The 25,016-nt window shown below is 40.1% G+C and overlaps 1 protein-coding gene across 2 annotated transcripts in view; it reads right to left on the bottom strand.

The window, feature by feature from the left end:
• Window positions 1–17,657, bottom strand: part of sphkap (SPHK1 interactor, AKAP domain containing) — a 40,226-nt gene extending 22,569 nt beyond the window's left edge. For both annotated transcript variants that reach the window (XM_075473652.1, XM_075473653.1), the window contains exons 1-3: window positions 17,268–17,657; window positions 14,976–15,078; window positions 13,611–13,721 (exon numbers count right to left, since the gene is read on the bottom strand). In XM_075473652.1, coding sequence (XP_075329767.1) covers window positions 13,611–13,721; window positions 14,976–15,078; window positions 17,268–17,302 — 249 coding nt within the window. In that variant the 5' untranslated portion in view covers window positions 17,303–17,657. The remainder of the gene's footprint in view (window positions 1–13,610; window positions 13,722–14,975; window positions 15,079–17,267) is intronic.
• Window positions 17,658–25,016: the final 7,359 nt, after the last annotated feature.

Genomic DNA, 25,016 nt, shown 5'->3' with positions numbered 1-25,016 from the left:
TTACTTTGGATAGCATTTCCTTGGCTTCTAGTACTACAGTACTTGGAGTTATTTTTGACCAGAATTTATCATTTGACTCACTTATAAAACAGGTTTCTAGGACTGCCTTTATTCACCTGCGAAATATTGCCAAAATTAGGAACATCCTGTCTCAGAGTGGTGCAGAAAAACTGTTCCATACATTTGTTACTTCAAGATTGGACGACTGTAATTCTTTTTTTATTGGGCTGTCCTACATATTCTCTGAAAAGCCTCCAGCTGATCCAAAATGCTGTAATCCTAGCTGTTAGATCTCATCAGAACTCTGATGAGATCTAACAGGAGAGATCATACTTCTCCAGTTTTGGCCTCTCCTCATTGGCTCCCTGTTAAATTCAGAATATAATTTAAGATTCTTCTCCTCACATATAAAGCTCTGAATGACCGAGCTCCATCATATCCTAAAGACCTTGGATATTTTCCCAACAGAGCACTTTCATCTCAGACTGCAGGTTTCCTTGTGGTTCCCAGAGTTTTTGGAAGTAGAATGGGAGACAGAGCTTTCAGTTATCAGGCCCCTCTCTGTGGAACCAGCTGCCTCAGGTGACCCTGAAACATCCCATATTTAAGCTGCTATAGGCCTAGACTGCTGGGTGGCTGCTTATGTCACACCTTTCCTCACTTTCCTCTCTTTTTTCCCCTTTTTATTTCCTCAAATGATATTATGTACATTTGGCATTATTGTTGTCATTAACTTGTGTTTCTCTGTCTCAACAGGTATCCTTTGAATGGTGTTACGGTGTTTGTTGTCCCCTCTTTTCTGTCCTCCCAAACCCCAGCTGGTCGAGGCAGATGGCCACCCTTCCTGAGTCCGGCTCTGCCAGAGGTTTCTTCCTGTAAAGCTGGAGTTACAGTTGGCTCGTCTGTCACGGCGGTGGCGGACCGTGACGTCAAAATGACGTATCAGTCCTGGCGCTTCCCTTGAAAAGACGGCGCAGGGCGGTGTCGTGCACCAGTCGATTTTTGTAACTTGGTGGCGCCAACAACGACAGACCGGATGGACCTTTTTGAGACCAGGCTCAGTGAGGAGGTGCGTTTGTACAGGCAGCTGTACGAAACTGCAGTGAAACAGCACAGGGACCACGTAAACTCCCAAAACTGGTGGACAGAGATTGGCAGAACTTTGGGGAAAGAGGGTGAGTTCTGTAAGAATGTGTGGAAGAAGCTACGGGACAGATACGTGAAGTCAAAGAAGAGGGCAGAGACTCGGAGTGGTGATGCCGGGGGCTTCAGACCTTCACTTCTTTTAACTGAATTAAAAAATCAAAATGATCCGAATACTGCAGCAGTATCATTAATTACATTATTCCTGCTCTTGACAGTGGCATTGTTTTCTTCTCGACTTTCGTGGTTGTAGAGTAGTTAGCGGTAACCTTCACGTAGCAGCGACACCTCTGTGACGGAGAAGATTGCAACTACTGGCGCATCGACTTGCGCCACCAAATATAGCTGGCACGAAATCGTGATGTCATCAACACCGCTCGCACTAGCAGACGCGGCAACCATGCTAGAGCCTTTAAAAAGGAGTCGTTTCTCTCCACAGTCGCCTCATGCATGTTCAAGACAGGGAATTGGACCGGAGAGAAGTTTCGGTTCAATCTGTTGGTTTCCTTAGCTAGGAAATCGTCTTTTAATTGGCCCAGTATGTATGAATTGGACTAATTTTACATTGAATGAATTGGATTTGATTGGATTATGATTGGACAACATCATCACACCCAGTGACCTTGGCAGACCGAATGCGGCGCACCTCATTTTTTTATGAAATCCATGTGACATTTTTGGACATTTCTGGAAAGTGAAACGAATGGACCTTCAGTTAGGCCCTAATCTTTTTAATGATGTGGCTTGTTACTGATCAAAGGAAAGAACTGGATGCAGGTACCACTCTTCCACTTTGTCAGCAAATCCACAGTATGAGTATGGAGATAATCCCCAACAGACTAAATTCAGGTTAAATGAGGATTATCTGTCAACGCGGAAAAAATGATCGTTAACTATGTCCCAGATTATTTCAAAGCATTTTCATACTTAGTTTTTAATTGCATGTCATTTCAGTTAAAGTGCCCTAACTCATGTTGAGTAGTGGTGCATGTATGTAATGAAATGATCATTTTTTTTGCTCACTTTCCATGCTAAATCATCATATTAACGCAGTAATGGAGAAATCTATTTAAAGACTACAGATGAACTCAGGCTCTTTGCTGAGTAGGGGTTCACCCAGCAGACCGACAGCGGGTTCCAGCTAGGGGTGGGCGATATGGGCAAAAAAAAATATCTCGATATTTTTTAGGATTTTCACGATAAAGATATTTTGACGATATTAAAAAAAAAAATTAAAACTTGCGTTAAGATCACAATAAAATGAACACAAGCATGCAAGTCTAAGCACACACGGTCGGTAGGCCTACAGTGAAACTGCGAATGGCTAATTAAATCAGTTATGGTTCCTTTGATCGCTCTACCGTTACTTGGATAACTGTGGCAATTCTAGAGCTAATACATGCAAACGAGCGCTGACCTTCGGGGATGCCTCTCGGGGTGCCCCGGCCGCATTGGTGACTGATAACCTCGAGCCGTTTCTCAGGCTACTTCTCCCTCCGGAGAGGGAGCCTGAGAAACGGCTTCCAAGGAATGCAGCAGGCGCGCAAATTACCCACTCCCGACTTGGGGAGGTAGTGACGAAAAATAACAATACAGGACACTTTAAATCCTTTAACGGGGATCAATTGAAGGGAAAGTCTGGTGCCAGCAGCCGCGGTAATTCCAGCTCCAATAGCGTATCTTAAAGTTGCTGCTGTTAAAAAGCTCTAGTTGGATCTCGGGATCGAGCTGACGGTCCGCCGCGAGGCGAGCTGTCTGCAGCCCCTGCCTCTCGGCGCCCCTTCGATGCTCCGAGTGTCCCGCGGGGTCCGAAGCGTTTACTTTGAAAAAAATAGAGTGTTCAAAGCAGGGCGTGGCGTGGCGCTGTGGTAAGGGCAGAGGACCACAGGCGCCGCACTTTATTGATTTTTGGCGATTGAAAAAAAAAAATAAAAAAAAATATATATATATATATATATATATAGCCTATATCTCGATATTGCAAAATTACTCATCGTCAAAACAACATTCACGATAATTTCGCAAACGATACATATCGCCCACCCCTAGTTCCAGCAACAGTGTGCCATTATCGGAGGTACAGTGTGTTTGCAGCCAATGCCCTGACACTGCAGAGACACATACACTTACACACAAAGGTTTAATTGTGCCAACTTATTTATGCATAAAATCTCATTTAGCCTTCGTGCCAGGCAGGCTGATTTCTCTCTCTCTGCCGCACGTCCAAAAACAGAACTTGTGTAGATGCTGACCCACAGTTTCAGGACAACTTTATGTGCACAGACGTGATCAATGTAAGAAACGCTTGCAGACATTCATATCCCTTTGTCCATCAAAACTACATTCCCCCGTTAGCGGTTCCCCCTCTTTTGCTCACTACTCTGATCCTCCTCCCACACACAGCTGCTGCTCTTGGTCCTTCTGTCTCCCTTTTCTTTCTTTAACTCAGGTCTCCATTTTTTTTTCATTTTGCTCTTTTTCACACAAGTGTTTTTTGTCATTTTGTGTGTGGTCTCTCTTGAAAGAACTGCTGAAATAAGCACTACAGTTTTAGCAGCAGGTGAATAAACTGGAACAAATGTTCAAAACACTTCTGCTGGGCTTGCTCTGCTCATACAGTCGTGGTTTGAATCCCTATCTTTGTTTTAGTGCCATTATCTCCTGTGGCCGTCACAAATGAACATATATGAAGGATGTGCCCATTCCCGGTACCCCCAGGATATTTGCTGCTGTATGAAAAATGGCGTTCATGTCGGCCCAAATCCATCTTGGGAGGATTGAGGTTAGAATATTACGCGTGTATTTTATCAAGTTGAAAGAGCTTTGGACTTATCTCAGGCCCTGGCAACTTTAATTAGTAGTTTTGGAGGTTTTGGAGGAAACAACATCGAGTCTTCAGCGATTCTGCCATATTAAATTTGCAGTGCAGCCCACAAGCTACATGGTTCTGCTGTAGAAACCAGACAGGCTTGCTGATCCATAAACAGCCTAATTTTGTGGTCACTCATTTAAATGAGTGCTGATGAAAACACATACCAGCATTAAGACCACACGCTGCACATTGTAATATCTTTTGGCTTCAGAAACTTTCCCGCTCAAAGCAAATACGTTTCCACATGTAACGATGGTGCACATTTCATCAACAGCTGTGTCTCTCTATTTCTGAATCAAGTACATACAAGCTCCGACTATCACTGCTAAGCTGTGACTTAGCTCTGAGCCTCAGGCTAAAGAGAAAACCACCAAGCTGACGCTGTCCTTCTTCTTCTCGCTACATAAATATTGGGAATGTGTCAGAAAATGTGGATAACTGCAGACTTATACAAGAATATCTCTGGGGAGCATATGCATGGCCCTATTGGGCTGACAACTGTGTACAAGATCATAGATTTGTCAGGTAGGAAATTTGACAGAAACATGCTAATATGTTTATATAACAGATTAAACTTCTAAAGGATAATGATGAAAATTAATAGCAGATTATGCACATACTCTGGGTAGTTTGAGTCTTTGAAATGCAGAAGTCTTAATGTGCTGTTACCACATTTCAAGAAGTGTGAAGATCTATCATTATCACAAAGTTTTAATGCAAAGTGTCATCAGTATAAAACTTTACATTTTCTTGTTTTTTTTGTTTTTTTGGGGGTGAATCCTGCAAATGAAAAATATACTTTTGATGAAGGGATTCCAGCAACCTTAAATCAGGAAGGGACACCTGTGACCTTTGGGCCCTCAGGCAGCACTACATTAAAAACACACATCATGAAAATCCCTGCATAGGCTCGAGAGCACGTCCAGAAATCCTTGTGTCTGAAAAACAGCTCATCATGCCTTCCACAAATGCAGGTCACAGCTCTATCATGCAAAGAAGAAGCCATGTGTAAATATGATCCAGAAACACAGATGTCTTCTTTGGGCCAGACTGAGGCCAAAGTGTAAAACTGTGTTCTGTGGTCAGTCCAATCAAAATGAGAAATTCTTTTTTTGAAATCATGGACAACAGAGTAAAGAGGAGAGGGATCCTACGGCTTGTTGTCAGCACTCAGTTCAGAACCTGCATCTCTGATGGCGTGGGGGTGTATTAGTGCCAGTCAAAATGCAAAACTTGCACATCTGGAAAGGCACCATCAATGCTGAAAGGTTTATATAGGTTTCAGAGTAACAAATACTATTATCCAGATGATGCGTTTTTCAGGTGAGGTCTGAAGACAGTGACAAATAACATACTGGAAACACCCAAAATAGCCGAGCAGCTAGAATCCTATATAAGGCAAGAATGGGATAACATTTCTCTCCCAAAAGTCCAGCAACTGGTCTCCTTCAGTTTCCAGGCGTGTATGGACTCCAAAGTAAAGGGGATGCAACACGGTGGTAAACATGGCCCTGCTTTAGATGTGTTGCTACCATCTAAAAATGAACAAATATTTTTCATGTTCTGTTGTGAATCAAATATTGCTTTGTGAGATTTGCAAATCATTGGATCCCTGTCATGGATTGGAAATCTGTCACAGGTGTACCCATCCTCTAATAGGCCAGAGTAGAGGATAGATATGGATCTCAACTCACTTGGTAGAAGAAACTGCCAAATATCGATACATTCATCCACAAACAAACATATATATAAATATATATAAATCTTATATAACTACATGACCCCGACATAACTAGTAGTTCAGTTTTAATCAGATTCTCTTTTTATTTACTTTTAGATCGATTCCAATCAATCAAAGCTGCTAAAAATGATTGAATAAATTAATTAACTGAATGAATGAATAAAGGCGGGGAACACAATAAAGGAGATACTAATAAAGGAAAATTCAACGTAAATTAGACCATTTAAAGACAATTCACATATGAAATGTGAATTTCATAGAAACAATTTCAATAAGCAGGTAAATAAATCAAGATGCAAATCAAGACCGGGAATATGAATTAATGTTTAATATTATTTTAACATGATTTTGGTTGAATTACTTGCACATCACTTTCTTTATCATTTAATTTTTAATGTATAGTTGATTATTCTTGGCTGTTTCAGTCATCTGTTCTTCCAGCATGCAGCCTGCAAGAAGATTCTTCCAAAGATTCATCTCTGCCTCAATCAAGACCATTTAATGGATTCCCTATTATTAACTTTACTCAATTTTTTTTATACCACTGAGTTTTATGACCCATCATAAATAGTAATCAAAAGATATATTCTACATTAAGAAAATGGACTGAGTCTGCGACCACAAATATGTGATGTTGTCATAAGGTTAGATGGTCTAAAGTGGGAGGTGAAAAGAAGAGGTTTCTCTTCCTGCTGTGATCCTGCTGTAAGTCAGTGCTCCTGTCGCAACCGATGACATATTTATTCTGTTCTCTCTCTCTCGGCTGTGAAGAGACAGGTCCGGGCACATCACAACACCCAAGAAGGAAGTGTTTGAATCTGGTGATGAATGGATTTCTCTCCTCCAGCCAGACGACAGTTAAAGCAGGAAGACGGAACCAGAGGAATGAACAGGAGACTCTGCAGGCCGACTTGTATTTTAAAACAACTGCTGCCATTAAGTTCTATTCTAGATCGTGGTAGCGTCATACTGTACATGCTAACTAATCTCTCACTTTCTTTTTTTTTTAAAGTCTTATTGTCCAATTTTTCAGATGATGAAATTTCTGTTTTAAAAACAGCTTAAGATTAAGATTCAGTAACTATTTTCCCTGCTAATAAAACAATATAAGACGCTGTCTTACTCTTCAAAATGCTCAACCTGTCAATCCAGTCATAAAATTCAGTGTGACAATCGTGACAACATGACACTTCTCTGTGACTTCATGCATTAAAACATGAGTGAATGATCAAAGGTGACAACACGATGCAGCCAGGGGTGAGTGATGAAGTGAAACGCAGAAACTGCTAAGCTTATTTCTTTTACTGAGCTCACAGTTTTTGTCCTCCCACATCTACTACTTTGGACTTGTCCAGTTCCTGAATACTGTACATAAACTCTGACTTCTTAGAAAACTCGACCTAATGGACTAATTTGGATCCATTTGGATACCAGGGTAGATAGACGGAGAACTAAATTATCAATGGCAAGTCTCAAATAAAGCTTTCAGTGTTCGTGTGTGGTCGTCTGGCTTCCCCTCTTATTTTGTTCATTATTTCACCAAGAGGGCCAATTTCAGATTTCCACCTTGACCTTCCTGTACAGTTAAGGCCAAGAGAGAAAATTAATCCTCACTCTGGATCACAAGCTCCCATTTGACTGATTGGCCGTGTAAACCACTGAGGTGCTGAGCAGAGAACAAACTGAAAGTCAAAGGAGCAATTTGTCATGTCAACATTCGAGAGCAACGCTGCAGGGAGAAGGGCCACATCTGTTCACACTCACTCATCTTTATAAAATACAGAATAAAGCAAAAAGAATGTGTAGGGTAAAGAAACCACGAGAAGCAATCTGATTGCTTTCTACAAACACAAAAAGAAAAATTAGATACAAGTTGTCTGCATGATCCCGTAGGAGTCTGAGAGGTGGCCTCTTCTGTAGAGATCAGGATGCTGATGACTGACTATTAACTGACCAACTGTCTGATGTATGTGGGAGGTTCTGACTTATGGTAAGATAATCTTCTTTGAAAAATTCACCAACTTTAAGTGTAAAAAAAAATAGCGTGCGCGTCTGCAAATAATATGTCTTTGTGTGTCGCCATGCAATCTTTTGAGTCTCGAGCACATTCCGTTCTTGGGAATGCAGCTTGTGTCCGGGGGTTTCAGCAGCACTCAAGTCTGCATGCAGCTGCTCACACCTACAAAGTGCAACATGAGTGTGCAAAATCCCTCTTCTTTTCTGAATTATTGCTATTCTGTTACCTTGGTAATGATTACCAAACACTTCCAGCATCTTTTAGGGAGTATGGGAAAAATGTCAAAACTTAGCAGAAAAACGAACCAGCTCAGCTCATGACACATTATAAGCAAAGCTTGCTCAGGCAATGGTTTTCTGATATGGACAAATTGCAAACAGTCATGGTTGTACACTTTCCCTCCTTTTTTACACCAGAATTATTCTGTTCGTGTTTGAGCACAGATAACTGGATTTAGAAAGGTGAGCGGCTCTTCTCAGCTAAACGAGTCTGCATGCATCACAGCACGTCATTAGTAAAAGTGCAGAGGTCAGTGGCCGCAGTTTGCTTTCCGAAGTCTTACTTCAGTATCTTCAAATCCAAAGCTGACTGAAAGAAACTGTGCTTGAAAGGATGAATGGATTTGTCTTTGAAAAGACAGAGTCAGGTCAGAGAAGCAACCCCCAGTAATCCTTCACTTCCTTAATTTCTTCAGTTTTCCATCGCTGGTGGTCAGAGGTGTATCTAATAAATACCTGAGACTTTATGACCTGGGAATAGAAGCTAGTAGTACATGCTATTTTACATTTACACTGGCTATGTACTCCTTACTTCATTTACCATTGAGGATAAGCTTAAACCTACATTATCCAAACATTGAGCACGTCTCTGTGTGATGACCTTCAAGCTATAAATCAAATTCTCTCTCAGTACGTACGGTTAGGGTTCAGAGTTAAAAATGCATGATCTCAGTTACAATTACAAAAATACTTTGGGTTGAAAAAACAAGTTGTGATTGTGAGACAGAAAAAATCCCTTGAGAAAGTCTGTTGATGTTTTTGAGAAAACATATTAGCACTGGCTGTTTCAGCATTTCTTCTTTTATTTGATACTTTAAGTATAAAGGTAAATACATACATGTGAACATCAAATGCATTCCGTCGAGTCTGTTGGCTTTTCTCACACTTTTGAGCAAGCTTTATCATCTTAGAATCAGCACCCACAGAGAAAGATGGAACACTTAAATGACATCACAAGAAAATGGGCTTTTTCAATAACTTGAATAAATAAATCAACAGATGCTATGTCATTTTGTGGATTTATTTGTGAGCCGAGGATTATCATCTAGAAAGGTTTAGTTCCAGTGCAGCTTCAGTTTTCTGACAGACGGTCTCACATTATATTTAAGCACTGTTAATCTATTCAAGAGTTTGGAGTTAAAATAGTAGCTGCAAGCTGCCCAGTCCACGGGACAGCGAAAAAGCACCAAAAACATAACATTTAACAGCTGTTTTTTTTTCACCTAAAAACCTGTATTTGGTTTGCACCATACATTTTTACTTCTCTTTTTGTTTAGTCTTTTTTGCATATTCAGGAGGTCTTTACTGTACACTGTGTCATGATGACAACGCACCACTTCACGATGATTTGAAGTAACCTGATCAGCAACCCTTGCCTCTAATTTTATCAATCAAAACCTGTGTCATAGCCAAATTGATATTGATGATAGGTACTATTTAAAAATAGTTTTTAAGAAATGTTGAAAAATCAGATCTTTTTGCAGCTGAAGGTGAGAACATTTATTTTATCCCTGAAGTGCTAAAATACAGACTAATTAGGCTATCACCGCCACAGTGAAAGTTGGATATACCTGGACAGCTGGTGTTATTAAAGAGAACAGATTAAGGTACGTAGCGCTACTTTATGTAATGAAACCTACAAAGACTGTGAAGTCAACGGCACAATGCAGGGGTAAGATATTTTCATTCGCATGCATACAGTGACAGATGCAAATCCTAAAATTAAAACTTATAATTTAAGATGAATGCTTGATAAAAAATGACACAACAGAATTGGGCGACAACAAGGACTGGGAATGTGTGTCCCTAAAAGCTAAAAGCATCTTTTGTCCCTGCTTAAACCAGCACCAGAGAGATGTCCTGTGCTCAGAATATTCACATACCATAAAAAAATATAAATATTTAGAATGTATTTTAATGAGTCATTTTGGTAACTGTTGTTACTAAATTACCTTTTATAGGTTGCTTCCCTTTGATGAAGCTCTATCAAATAGTGTGAATCAGTATTCGTAAACACAAAATCATTACTTAATGTATGCGGTGATAAGTCTATTGCCAGATGCAGAGCGACTGGAATAAAGAAACAATAAACAAACACAGATTACAAGATGTGAAAGAGTCTATATTACTTTAAACAGCCATCGGAACATCATCATTTGTTTTGTGCAAAATCCATCCCAGCATTCACCAAACAGATGGTAAATGAAGCCTGAAAATGGCCCATTAAGATACACTAAAAGTATATCCAGATAAACACAAAGAAGTGGTGTTCTAAGCTCTGTTTGTAATGATAAGCTTCAAAGTCTGGGCACATCAGCACTAATTCAAGTGTCCAACAGGAAATTATGAAACTATTATGAAAGCAAAACACAGTGGTATCCATGTTTGGTTTACATATGTTGGTTGTTTTAGGTTGTTGTTTTGGCTATCTTTAGGTATATTGCTAATGTGTATTGATCATTAAAAACAGGTAAGAAAAAGATAAGAGGCTCAAACACAGAATGTCCTTTTGAAAGAAAACTCCTGTCACACACCATTCTGGTTAGTCAGTGTTTCCGACTGCTAAACACGATTAGAATAGATTAAATCAATGAAAACAGTTAGTATAGTTCTGTGGCTTTAACCTGGGCCTCCTGAATGTGTGCCGACATGCCAGGACTTACGCTGTAATATGAAGCTGTTGCTGAACTTTATTGCTAAGGTTCAGCAACAAGGTTGTTCTACTGATCAGAAATAGCTTATGTTGCAGCTTATGTATTATTAGATATAGTCAAAGAAAATGTGGTAAATTCCAAGATAAAAAGTTATTTTGGGAAACTCTGTGTTTTTCTTGATTTTCCAACTCAGTGTTGAAGAAGCCCAAGGCAACAATGCAGTAATGTCTCTCAGTGATAATAAATATTAGGTGTGATTGAGAATAAACATCGGCTGTCAACATAAGAAGTCACACTGATTCCTATATGAGGGTCTCTGTCCACAGCACAGAGAATAATAAAGCAACGTAAAGCACAGACCACGGAAACATTTCGGTCTCAGTTTAACTGCATTTCAGTGCTGCACTTGATGTGGTCAACAATTACTTATTGCCCCACAATCTGGAAAACTGGGTGAGGCTTTCTGCCTTCGCATCAAATTGTCTCAAATCATATTTAAAAAACAGAGACTACTTTGTGTCTATTGGTAATAACCCATCTGAGTGGACAAACATGGCATGTGGAGCTCCACAAGATTCTATTCTGGGCCCTCTTCCATTTTTACTCTACACAACATTTCTTACAATAGTTACGTGAACATCACAAATTCAAATAACACTGTTGGGATTCTAATCCCTTTCAAGCACTTGTTGAGTCCTTTGAACAAATAACTGGGTGTTCTAGAGGTTTTTTTTAGAAAATAAACACAAAGCAGAGGTAACTGTTTTAGTTTTAAATCTGTGCTCAGTTTCAGTCTCTAATGTTAAAATCCACAAACCAAGTCAGAAATCGTCATTAGATGTCATCATGGACTCAAACCTAAATCTTCACAGCCATATCAAGTCACTTACAAAGTCAGCCAATTGTCACCTGAAGAATATTTCAAGAACTCACGGAGTAAAGTCTCAGAGTGATTTTCAGAAAACTGGTCCAAACAGTACATTTATCTTTGGTAGACAAAGATATCAGTTCAGTTCTGAGCTGTCTATACTGACTTCCTATCAGTACAGGGCCAAAAATAAACCAAAATGCAATGATTTCCAGATCTCTTAAACCAATATTCTATTTCAAATATAACATAGAAAGCATACCAAAAGTTGAAACTTAAAATTTTTGCAATAACATAAAAATCATCAGCTCATCTTGAATTTAATGGCAGCAACACATCTCAATGACCATGTTTACCACTGTATAGCATCCTCTCTTGTATTAACAACAGTTCGTAAATGTCTGGCAACCGACGACACCTGGTAACTCTGGACCTTTGGAAAAGGAATTGTTGATATAGGATTGCAGATACTCTGCCTCAAAGTCCATTTTAAATGGGCTTTGGCTCAAAGAAGATAGCAGGGTAAAAGGTTCATGTTCACATATGGCTTGTTCTTTTAATCTGAATTTGTAGATGGTACGATGAACTAGGGCTGGGCGATATGGACCAAAAATCATATCCCGATATATTGAGGTTGAATATCGATATACGATATATATCCCGATATTTTTTCCACAAAGTGAGAGCTGTGAAATGAAATGCTCAGTCAAAGTCAAAGCCAAATACGAGTAGATTTATTGAAAACTCACTATAAAATGTAAACATAAACGCTGTATAACAAAGCTCCGTAAGGTGCACATTTAAATAAAAAAAATATCTTCAATAAAATTGGCCTATAAAATAAAATGGGCAGCATTTATATATAAAGAGATAACATAATGAAGTGCTCAGTTTAAGAAAAACGTTTTTAAACATCAGCTTGAGATTACCTGTTTCCGATATTTGAACTATATCGATATATGCGATATGGTCTAATTCCATATCTTTTTTAAAAATATATCGATATATCTTAAATATCGATATATCGCCCAGCCCTACGATGAACTGTGTTCACAGACAATGATTTATTGAATTGTTCCAAAAGATTTCAATGACAGAATCCTGTCTGTTTTCAATGCAGTAACGCCTAAAGGCCCAAAGATCACAGGCATACAGTACTGGTTTTTAGCCATATCTCAAGAGTCAACAACATGATTGGGTCTAAAAAGAGCACCTCAGAGAGGCAGATTCTCTCAGTTCTGTACCGAACATCTGCCCATTTTTACTTCTGTAAGACTGTCTTTTTAAGAGGCTCTATTAATACTAAATCATGTTGCTGTCCTGTTGTCAGTTAACCAAATTAACCACAACATGTTTCTCCTGCTGTTTCTTTATTGTACCACTTACTTTTCCAGCATTTTGTTGCCCCCATCCCAAATTTTCTTAGAGGTGTTGCTTCCATCATATTCAAGAGGAGCTAAAATCTTTCATGAAATAGTAAAATGTCTCATTTTCAACAACTAATATATCTCTATGGGGTTTGCAAATCAGTGCATTCTGTTTTTCTTTATATTTTGCACAGTGTACCAACTTTTAGGAATTAGGGCAGTAGGAACAGCAACACTACTTCCACATCAATACTAAAACTCTTGGTAAAGGGAAACAGAGTAAATACAGACAAATGTCCACTGTTAGAAGCAATATTATAGAAATGGACTCCTATGCTATGTCAGCTGCATCTGCTTCCTCAGCATGATGCCTATAAAGTTTGAGACAAATCAAATTTTATGACCCAAACCTTTCAGCTCACTAGCAGCTGAGAGGTACCAAACACCTGCAGTAAAAACAACATATTCATCCTCTTCATGCCGACAAGCCGCTCAGCATGAGCAGAATGAGGAGAGTTTTTAGATGTCATCATCTTTACATGAAATTTCTTGCGGTTGTTTTTATGCTACAAACTGACTTCCTGCAGCTTAAAGACTGCTAGAAATGATAGGGTTCAGCTTTGCTGCCAAAATGGTGTACATGTTTCATCACACACAGTATGCCACTCACCATGGTGCAGCTGCCCTCAGCGTCGTCATCCAGCAAGCCCAGTCTGCAAAGAGCCTTCTCATTCCTCAGCCAATACTCTGATGAGTCCAGCACACTGGTCCTGCACAGAACCTGCAGCACACAGACAAACCCTGCTTAGCAGCAGAAGCACTGAAAACACACCATTCGCTGACATACATGGAGCGTATGACTTCAAACGCACACACCTTTGGATTAATCTATTCACTTTCATCTGCCATGTTTCCTCTTTGCATTGATGGGATCAAGTGACCTTTCTTCAGAACATGTATTTCGACGTAAGTGTCTGCAGTGTATGATTAATAATCTGTCAGCTAACCACGTACTATGTCAAAAATGTGCAACAGTTATTTGAGCAACATTTTACTCAGATCTGCAGTTACAAAATTGCTTTTGTACCCTGATGTCTGATATACCATCAAAGACTGTTGACATAGAAAGCTCACGACAATACATTAATTAGATATTTCCTTCATCCTTATCACTGTAATGGAGTGTGATCATATGGTAAATTTGTTCTGTAAAATATGAAGAAAAACTGTCTTTGTGCTTCAAAACCACATTTCACAGCCTACGCTCCCTAAGTATAGCTGTTAAAATCACACTTAAATAAAATTGATCTTGTGCAATAACTTTGACACGTGACACCTACATGTGCATTGCTTATTCTCAGTGTGTATTTTTAGTGACATGTCATACCCCTCATCCTTGCACCTTCTGGAATAGACCATCTGTGCAGGCCTTTCGGCCAGGTAAACGTGACATAGGCTCAGCTGATCTCACGGGGAGCGATAATATCAAAGGCTGATGGCACCACTCTGCGGAGCCTAAGCCCCAATTATAAGAAAGACATCACCTCGTGTCTCAGCAGTACACTCGAGTGGAAGACAGTTAGGATCTGGAGTGGTGGGCTAATTGGGAACACAGACCAGCCAGTTCACCCGCACACTCACAGTGTATAGTTGGGCACATACAAACGTAGACCTATGCACACCTTGAAAGGAAATTCAATCTAACCACCACCCCAGCCCACTGATCTGCACCATTTCTCCTCCTGTCTCTTTGGCACTGCATGATGATAAATCTACTGGACTGACCTGTGGGCCTAACTGTTCCTCTTATTAGACAACCCATGGGTGTCATTGGCACCCAGGTTTAGGAAATGAATATCTCTTGCACTGCTGGCAACACAAAAACAGAAGTCGATGGAAAGACTAACATGACCTCAAGGTGATGAAAAAAGGTGGTTGACAAGTGGTGGGTGGAGCAGTCAGAGAAAGGGACACTCGGGGAGGTAGACACACTCTTTTTCCAACACAAATGCATGAGGCACAGCTTTGTTTTTACCTTCTTACAGGCGCTGATGGATGAGGCCACAGCGCTCTCCGTGCTGACTCCCTCCAACTCGACAGACTCCGAGCCTTCGAACATGGCAGACGACTGGAGGTTACTGCAAGGCAAAAGGGCACAGAATTGACTTTGTCAGAGTAAGTTCCCGTCAAGTGCTGAAATCTGTAAGAACTGGTTATCCCAGCTCTGACTGAAGCAGCCCATCTGATGTCAGATTATCTCGTGCTGTGGAGCTGTGACACTCTTCCTCTCCTGTCAGACATGATGATGATTTAGAATTTCTGTGCTAAATACTTTGTTGAATCACCAAGACAATTCAGATCAAAACATTTTTAATGCTCCAGTTTGGACTTAAGAAAATGCACCAAAGGGACATCTCTCATAATTTATTGAGGAACTTCATGTATTTGTTTTTGTATGTCAAGACCCTTTTATCACATATAATTCATGAGAAACCATGTGTGTGATGTCTACTTTCACTGCATGAGCTGCATGGATGCACTCTTGCCACACACTGTGCATCAAAGTAAATCCAACTGCATGTTGGAGTGAACAGCAGCTTTTTGCAGAAGATTGACAGCATCTCCAAATTTTTAATTATTAAATAAACTGATATTACACAACTGCTGTAAGAATCTAAGTGTCAGAACATCCTGGCAACTTTGAGAGTTAGTGAAGTTTGACTGTGAGAGCAGAGGATTCAGACTGGACAGGCAGAGAAATACAACATGTGACCTTCATTTGGTGCATAAGATCAAATTACTCAAAATGTACTGACAAGGGGCTGTCTGCATGACTTTCATGAGCCCAAGAACAACTCATCAAGCTCAGAACTCGGAGGAAAACGTCATTATCCTCTGTGCATGCTTTCGCAGAGATAAGGCAAACCAAAGCTTATCTGCATTGGCATTAATGAGGATCAATTTGGAAAATGAAGAGGCTGGGCATGCATATTCAAATATGAACTGCTGTTTTTTTTCCATTTTTCCTGAATAATCCAGGAAAAAAAAATCCACATAACGTATTTCACAGCAAGTCAAAGGCATTTTTCTTTTAGAGCCTCCAGGGATAGATTTGCTGTTAATGAGCATGTCCAATGTAAGCAACTGCGCTCGAGTGAGTTCGCTTTAAATACCCACACAAAAAAAAATTGTGGAGATAAGTGGATATGATGAGCTTTAAATAGACTGCTTCATATGCAAGGGCCACATCAAAAACCCCAACACACGCACACACACACACACACACACACACACACACGGTGCCATTGACTCTGTGGTGAATATCCCGGATGCTTCCAGAAAGCTAAATTGATGCAGTGAAAAAAAAAAAATGGAAATGAAAAACACTGAAAAAATACAGTCAAAAACCGATCTGACGGTAGTTCGTGCAGATGTTTGTTTTCACTGGAAAGGGAGAAGGAGCAGTGGAGTTTTTGTCACGCACGCCCTCTTTTTCCAGTCTTTACGCTTATCAACCTTTCCATCACGACACCGTATTGATTGACAGGTCGGTGCGCTCTCGTACTCGCGGGAGTCCAGCTACCTCACTTGACCAGAGGACACAGTTGACTCCTGATATGTGTGAACCTCAGTGTCTGTTACTGTACAGCTTTGGAGGATTCCAGCCTCGGAAAAGAAAACGACACTTTACTGATTCACAAATAAGGCAACTTTTGGTGGTAGACTTCTGATCTAACAGCTTCAAATCTAGAGGCAAAATTAGGTCAGAGGAATTGCAGACGCTTTTCATTTTAGCTTTAATTTGCATACACAAGCCTTGGGAGAAATAACTAAAGCAAAGTGTGACATCCGTGCATTTCCCCGGGAAGCGTGACTGCCTCAGACTTCTATCATTTAGGTCAGGCGAGCTGACACGTACTGCACAACATTGACTGTAGCCTGCACTGTTAGAGCAACAAAGTGCCTTGTGGTGCGCTTCTATAGCAGTAAACACAAACTGACACGGTGCACGGTCTGTGAAATTAACGATGTAAATCATCACATTGATGATATGGCGCACTGGAACATCACAATCACTTCACCGATTTGCTTTTTCGAAAAGATTAAATAGAAAAAGATGCTAGATATATCACCAAAAAAAATGATAGATTGTGTGAAATATTGCAGGGGAATATCAAAGTTTCACTCCAGACCAACCAAAAACATGATTAAGTCTGACATACAGTTAAATAGCATGCCAAGACTTGATTATTTGATTTTTGGAATAGGCGCCAAATCTTTGTTTGTTTGGAATTCTGGGGGGTAAAAAAAAAAACCAGCGTCTTACCTCGGCGTTTTCAAAAGGCACTTTGCACCTGCCATTCTCAAAAAGATACCCGAACTGTCCTCAACCGGTTTGATTTTTTCCTCTGTGCGGGCTGGAAGATATAGGGAGAGCTACAGCGGAGACCCTCGACGCGTAATTGTCTCCGGGATTCTCTCCGGTCCAGATGCGCATCCCAGTCCGAGCACTAAAGGAATCCCAGACTGTTTGACCGTGACAGGAGAAGGGCTGTGATGAAGTCCGAGTCCCGCGGTGTCAGCAGCAGCAGCGGTCCACTGCCCGTCTGTCCGCTAAGAGCCAAGAAAGAAAAAGAAAGCGCAGGAGCCCCAACACCGACCAAACATAATGAGCTGCACGACGCAGGCAAGGGCACGGACTTGGGCAGTGCGCGCGCAAGTTAACGCACACGCATGTGTATAAACAGGTGCACACATATGTAGTGACACATTATGAGGGAATGTTCATAAGGCAAGTTTGTCCATGGCAGACAGCAGCTTTACACATTCAGCTGACACGGGACAACAGCAGCATTCAGGCGGAGCAGTTTCCCGTATAACAGCTCATGTACTGCCAGTACTCCCCTTTTCTTCCTGGTTTGTCTTCATCACCAACCTCTGTGCACCTATATGCTGCTCTGTGGCTGCTAAATTCACCATGCTGTGTCGTTTTTGACTGACGTGAAGGGTTGTCAGAACTTGTTTGCGGAAAACAGCTGCTTGATTCATGAGGAATTTCCGCCGATGAGCCGCAACAACAGTGAGAGAGCTGCAGGCATCACCACCAAAAACAGTAACCAGACAGAATTCATGTCATGGTATGGAGCTGCAAGTGACTGAACACTCTGAGCTCCGTTTGGAGGGTTTGTCATTGCAAACTACTGTTAGGTTGATTTAAGTCGCCTGACTTTTTTTTTTATTTCAGCACTGTTGAAGCTTTGACATTTTTTGGCCATTCAATCCTTTTTTGTAAAGCTAGGCTGTTATGTTTTTGCCACTACACAAATTATGACACACGTGCACAAGTTGTCTACCTCGGTCCTTCAAAAAAAAAAAAAAAAAAACACGTTCACACTAGATCCCTAATTGCCAATTGAGACAGCCATGAGCTCCATCTTCACGACAGCAATAAGAGACCCTTGAAAGTAATATCTATGTCTCTGATGGTAAGGTAATATTTGTCTCCTTGGTCCATTACAGAAGTAACAAAATAACAGACAGGGACTAAAGAAGCCGTGACCTCTAATTTTGCACTGAGAATAATGTTGGATGGGTAAAGTTGAGGGAAGAGGATAAAGAAAATAATAGACAATAAAGAAGGAAGTGAGAAGGTAGGGGTCCAGAATGGGAAAATACAGAGAAAGTATGAATTTGTGAACCCCTGTGGTAGCTCAAGTGCTGGTCTTCACTTTTGCTGAAAAGGTCATTTTTGCCACAGAGAATGCCTTTTATGCTCAAAGGAATTAGATTTTTCACGCTGTTATCAACTAGTATTTGTTTCCCTTTGGGTGACATTTGCTCCCATTCAACACATAATAATAACAAAACCCAACTTTTGTGATCTTATTGAAGCAATGCTGCACACAAAGACCACATGTGTTGACAACACTTGTGAGGCATTGCTTGTTGGACTATCAAACAATTTGCCATTAATGTATATGTGTTGGTTAGATTACACACAAAAAGTTGATTCCTTTTTCTTTCTTTCTTTTTGAGTGTACTGGTGATGAATCCTAAAATATTTCCACGATTAAATAGATACTGGCCACAGAGATGCATATGTTTTTCCAGTCTAGTTTCAAGGATTGCTTTTCACTTCTTCCGTCATGTCCAAGTACGCTCGCTTCTGTCTCCAAAAAGCCCAAGAAAGCAACTAGAGACTCAGAACAGCAATTTAAAAATCAAAAGGTGCTGTTAAGATAGCTACACTCATCTGTTATACAGTCAAAGGTTTTACGTGATGGGATATGAAAAAAAAAAAATCAACGTTTCCTTACCCGGTCTCATAATTACATCCTCAGTTGAACAACAACACATAATGTATTACACAGTTTTGTCAGTTTGCTGGTCTGAAACATCCAGGTGTGTGTTAACACAAAGTCAAGGAGGAAAGACATCAGCGGTGATCTTAAGAGAAACTATTGTTGCTGCTCATCAACCTGGGAAGGGTTATAAAGCCATTTCCAAAACTATTTGGACTCCATCATTCTGCAGTGAGAGAGATCATTCACAAGTGGGAAACATTCCAGACAGTAGCCAATCTTTCAACGAGTGGATGTCCTAGCAAGTCTACACCAAGGTTAAACCATGCAATGCACAGAGAACCTGAAAAAAGAAGCTACACTATGAACAAGAATGGCTTGCTTTTAAAAGTCACTGGGAGACTGTTTCTCTCAGAGAAGAACATAGCATTATAACTTAGGTTTGGAAAGCATGCATCAGAATAAACAATAGTACTTCTGGAACAATATCATTTGGACAGACAAGACCAAAGTGGACGTTCTTGGCCATAATACACAGTGCAAAATTAGGCAAAAGAAATTTGGCTGATGTTTTGTGATGTTTTTGCATTCACAGAAAATGAGCATTCTTGCAGTCACTGAGTCGACCATGAATTCCTCTGCATGCGAAGGCTCTCAATGAGCTAAAGCAACGTTGTAAAGAAGAATAGACTGAAATTCCTCCACAATGATGTGAGAGACTGATAACATGGTGAAGAAAACAGTCTCCTCAAGTTGTTACTGCAAAAGGTGATTGTACAAGCTGTTGAATCATGGTGTGGAATTAGTTTTTCACACACTGGTTCTGCATTTTGGCTTAGTTTTCGTTAAATAAATAATGACACCGTGTTGTATTTCATATTTTCTTCTGAGGTTGCAAAGGCCTGATTTTAGACTGGTGAGGATCAGCTAATTTATTTATGTTTTTTTGATTATCATCATATCCGAATACATAAAACCTTAGAAAGGACAGAGAGTGTGCTTTTTTTTTCACCTGACTGTATACGGTCTATGCTCTCAGCTGAGGAAGATGGTTTTTCTACCTGAATAATATCAAACAGACTAAACCACTACACACAGGAGCCATCGGCTAGGTCCATACAAAACAAAAACAAACAAAACCCACCACAACCACGTGTTTTGAAAACAAACATCTGTAGTAAAATAGTATACAAGATACCAATAAAGCAGGGTGAAATGCAGATTTATATACATCCATTAAAACATTTAATGTAGCTGATTAATTACGGGCTTAAAGTTGAAAAAATGTACGAGATTCAACTTTGAATATAACAGGTGTAGTTTGGAACTGGACGTAAATTTGGTTTTGGCATAATAGAAACATCCATGCAGATTTTTTCATCTGGTTGTGTGCATAACAGACCTTAAAAGGTGACCCAAATAGAATATCACCACAATCCCCTCTATCTTCTGCACCATCTAAATATAGAGATGTAGGATCAAGTATACCAGCAAGCCAGACATTTTTAGGATTCATTGTGTTGGATATTAGGCTGGAGACTATTTATTTTGTGGTATTTTGTGCTACATAAACTGCAAACAGAGAGAGAATACTATGATTTTAACCCTATACGTAATTGAAAATATTCCCAAAGATACCTTGAATCTTTGTCATTTGAAAAGTGTGTGACCATTTTGAGTATGATGCCAGCAACATGACGCAAAAAGCTGAGATGTTTACTCCAGTGTTGCGTCAACTCTTCTTCTATCAACACTGGGATTATTTGGCAAATGAGGAAATTGCTATAGCTGCAGTTTTTAGTTTAAAAAGTTTCCCCATTCTTGCTTGATATACATTTGAATTTCTTCGGTTCAACACTTCAGATCCTCCTTTGTCGTACTTTTTGTTTTGTCAACTGTTTTCAGAGGGTAACGTGTTTGGGGCTGCAGCCAGGCGCCCTGACCCTTATGCCTCGTTTCCACTTACATGTGTTTGGAGCATAAGTCCACATGATTTACAGACATTCCCCTCAATGTTCAATGCATTGAAACACATCTATCCCTTTCCACATCTATGGGAAATTTACGGAATTTCCCAAAGAGGTGAATGGACTTCCGGCTGACTCATACAGACGCTTAAAGGATAAGACCGGTTTTTTGACATTGGGCCCTTGATTTCACATTATAGCATGATGTTCTACTCACCCCTGCTTGTTGTTTGTCATTTGGAGCTGTTCCGAAGATATTCGCGAGGCGTCTGGCTGCTCTCTTGAGATATTCGGCCATGAAACGGTTTCCTATGGGCAAGCTCATACAGGCACAAACTATGCTGTTTATAATTTATTAATTACTCTACACTAGAACTGATAACGTGGAGGTGCGTCGCTTACTTAAAAAAATCCGGGTTATTGTAATTTTGATTTTTTTGTCGTAAAGTGGGTGTTACTGACGTCATCGTCGTGCTACTGCCACAGGCAGCCCACAGACCTGCTGCCTATTTATTCATTCGGCTAAAATTCAAAATTAGTAACCCGGATTTTTTTAAGTAAGCGACGCACCTCCACGTTATCAGTGCTGGTGTAGAGTAATTAATAAATTATAAACAGCATAGTTTGTGCCTGTATGAACTTGCCCATAGGAAACCGTTTCATGGCCGAATATCTCAAGAGAGCAGCCAGACGCCTCGCGAATATCTTCGGAACAGCTCCAAATGTTCAACAACAAGCAGGGGTGAGTAGAACATCATGTTATAATGTGAAATCAAGGGCCCAATGTCAAAAAACCGGTCTTATCCTTTAAGTATGTAAAAATTAGTTGTAAACGTAGCCATGCTGTTGTGTTTCTCCATCATCTTACTGAATTAAGATCTGAACTGAAAATGGTGCACTTTGGAGGGCAGATTCTGGTTTCACCCTTACTCTTAAAGGCGCAGTATCTAATCCTCTCTAATTGCCCTTTTAGTCTGATGTGTTGACGTCCTCTCTACATCTCCACAATGATGACGTCCCAAAATTCTCAAGTCATTCTTAAATGATTGAACTGTTTAAACAACCATGCTTCTGAAATACTCCGGGTTGCTCTTTTCATACCCCCCATCTTTATATGTACACAATAAATTACTGTTAAATTAACCTATTGTGTGTCATTGTACAATTCACAGTGTGTCCTCTGTGATGTCAAGCTTTTCACCCCATTGTGAAGAGTGATTGTTGGAGCAACATGAACACTTACCTTAAATAGCAGTTGGACAACACATCAAATGAAAATGTGAAGCTTGCCAAGATCTCTTTCTGGCACAACTTCAATCACCTGGCCTCCTTTACACCCACTGTCCGTTGACATTTTATCCAGCTAAAACAAATTCAGACTAGCCATTCATGCAAACTGATTTTACCCTCTGAAAAATTACTTTTTGAAGGGTAATGCTAACAGCTAAAGCTACTGCCAAGTTTAGTCTTGTTTATCAAAGATAGATGCATTTTTGTTAATAACAATGTAATGAAATATACATCTATCTGTAAACCAAGTGAACCGAGGTGATCGTCTCATGTTAATCATGTAAAGTCAATATTAACAAATGTGAGCAGCCCAAAAAGTAAATACTAATGCACATTTGAAACGTTTGAAACACTTTTAAAGAGTTGCATGGCAACAGCAAGTCAGTTTTTGTGTTTTTAAAAGGAGCCAATGGACTCTTAATAAACACCTAGTCACAGCTAAGCGAGAAGAAATACAACAGAAACTGTTGAACATGAAGCAGAGCTTCAAAACCGAACACCAGCAGAAATCAAATCCTCTCATGTAAATGCGATGCTCTCTCATCCTCTGACTTCCTGTGCGTTTCCCATTTTGCTCTTTAAACCAACCACCACCTATTCTCTCTCTCCAATGTTTGTCTTCCTTTTTCTGCAGTTCTCCTTTTCTTTGCCCCCCCTGTCCTCCTCTCATCATCCTCTGTGTCGCCCCTCACACTCTTAATCCAAAGGCTTTTCATGGGGTGAACTAATCCACTGCGCACTTTCTTAAAATAAAAGATGGAAGGAACAACTAAAGTGGAGATGAAAGCACAGACTCATCAGCAGAGAGGAGCCATCTGGGGGAGCTGAGCATAGAAACCATTTTGAAGAGGGAATCAGCTGAGGTGGAGACTCTCGCTGTCAAAAATCCATCACACTGGGGGTATTTTTATTCTAGTGGCTTACTACAAAACAGAGATGTATCACGTGAGAGGAGAAAAGTGAGGAGAGAGGAGAAGATGTGACGATAAATCTGAGCAGCTGTGACACTAGAAGATATTTATAGAACACGGTTCAGCCATCACATTTGGAAGGCCTCACACGGAAAGTTCAGAGTAAATAAGTATTATTAAAATCAAAATTAGCTTGGAGCCATTGGAGCTCTTATGTGGAACTCTTGTACCTTTGGTACTGATGTCTAAATCACAGCAGCAAGTGTACATACGAGAAAAAGTTAAACAGATATTGCATTGAAGCCTACATACTGTTGGACAAGAATATATGTGGGTATTTCTGAAATTTGAGCAATAAATGTGTGTCTATACCATGCATAGACCTCAGAGATAGATCAGTGTTGAGCCAGTTCTCCAAATTTAACATCAAACCATTAAAGATATGAACAAATGCCAGATTCAGCAAACAATACAAGATGTATGATAAGTTTTGCACATGAGAAGAAAAATAACAACACTGTATTATGTTTAAGGGCAGTGCTCGAGTGTTGCAATCTGTTTGTAATCAAGTAAAGCTTCAACTGGCTTGATGTTAAAGAGTTTTTCAGTGGGGTTGTGTGAACTACTTATGAGTGGTCTGAGCTCTGTTATTTCGAAGAATCAAAGGGGAATTCAGAGGGGAAAACTACGCTCACAGTTTCTCTGAAGTTTGGTTTGGAAAAGCTCATTTTCAGCATCTAAAACAATTCATGGAGCTCAAGTTAACACTGTATATATGGTGAATTTTAGGCCACATTAGTTTTCCATTAGACAGTTTTTTACTCATTCACAATTTTCTCAACTGAAGACCATCGTCATTGCATGCACAGTGGCTGGTCTGCTGATCAGCAGTTACTGACAAGTCTCACGTTCTTTTCCCAAAATACAAACTACAAGACAGTAAAAAGTAGTGAAAAGACGAGTACAAACACGGATCGCTGTTCAAAAGTAACGCCCTGCAGTAAGCTTTCCAACAAGTCTGACACAACACTGATTAGTGCTGGTATGAATTCGCAGGCACCGTGCATGTAGTGATGCTGAGGAACATGGACGTTACTCAGTTGAAAAAACAAATGAATGCAAAGTACTGCCTCACAAAACCATAGTCTTTAAAAGACAGAACATTGGTCGGGAAGAGTGAGCAATAACGTTCACAAGCTAATGTGGGTTTGGCATGTTAGGAGTCTTTACTATAATCATTTATTAGCTTGTACCACCATCATTAAACCAAAAGACAGAGCAGTCTCTTATGACAGTGCTTTGGGTGCAGGGATGGCAGTAACAAGCTGAGTTTCAATAGCTGAGCTCAGATGCAGAATCCAATCTGTGGGCAAGGATTAGTGAAGAATTAGGCCATGGTAGCAAGTGGAGTTCAATGAATGGTGGAGTGATGTGCCCTTTTTGGTTGACTGAACACCAGACGTGACACCAGAAGGGGTGTCACGGTGGGTATCTATCAAGGGATCTACTAGAAGAGCATTGCAGCAGTCAAGGTGAGAAGTAGCCATGGCGTGTATCAAGACTTCTCCACTTAGTTGGTATACAGACGTAGCTATGGTTGGATTTT

This window comes from Odontesthes bonariensis, chromosome 9 (genome assembly GCF_027942865.1).
Source record: "Odontesthes bonariensis isolate fOdoBon6 chromosome 9, fOdoBon6.hap1, whole genome shotgun sequence".
NCBI classification, from domain to species: Eukaryota; Metazoa; Chordata; class Actinopteri; order Atheriniformes; family Atherinopsidae; genus Odontesthes; species Odontesthes bonariensis.
This window is presented reverse-complemented; position numbering and strand designations above follow the sequence as displayed.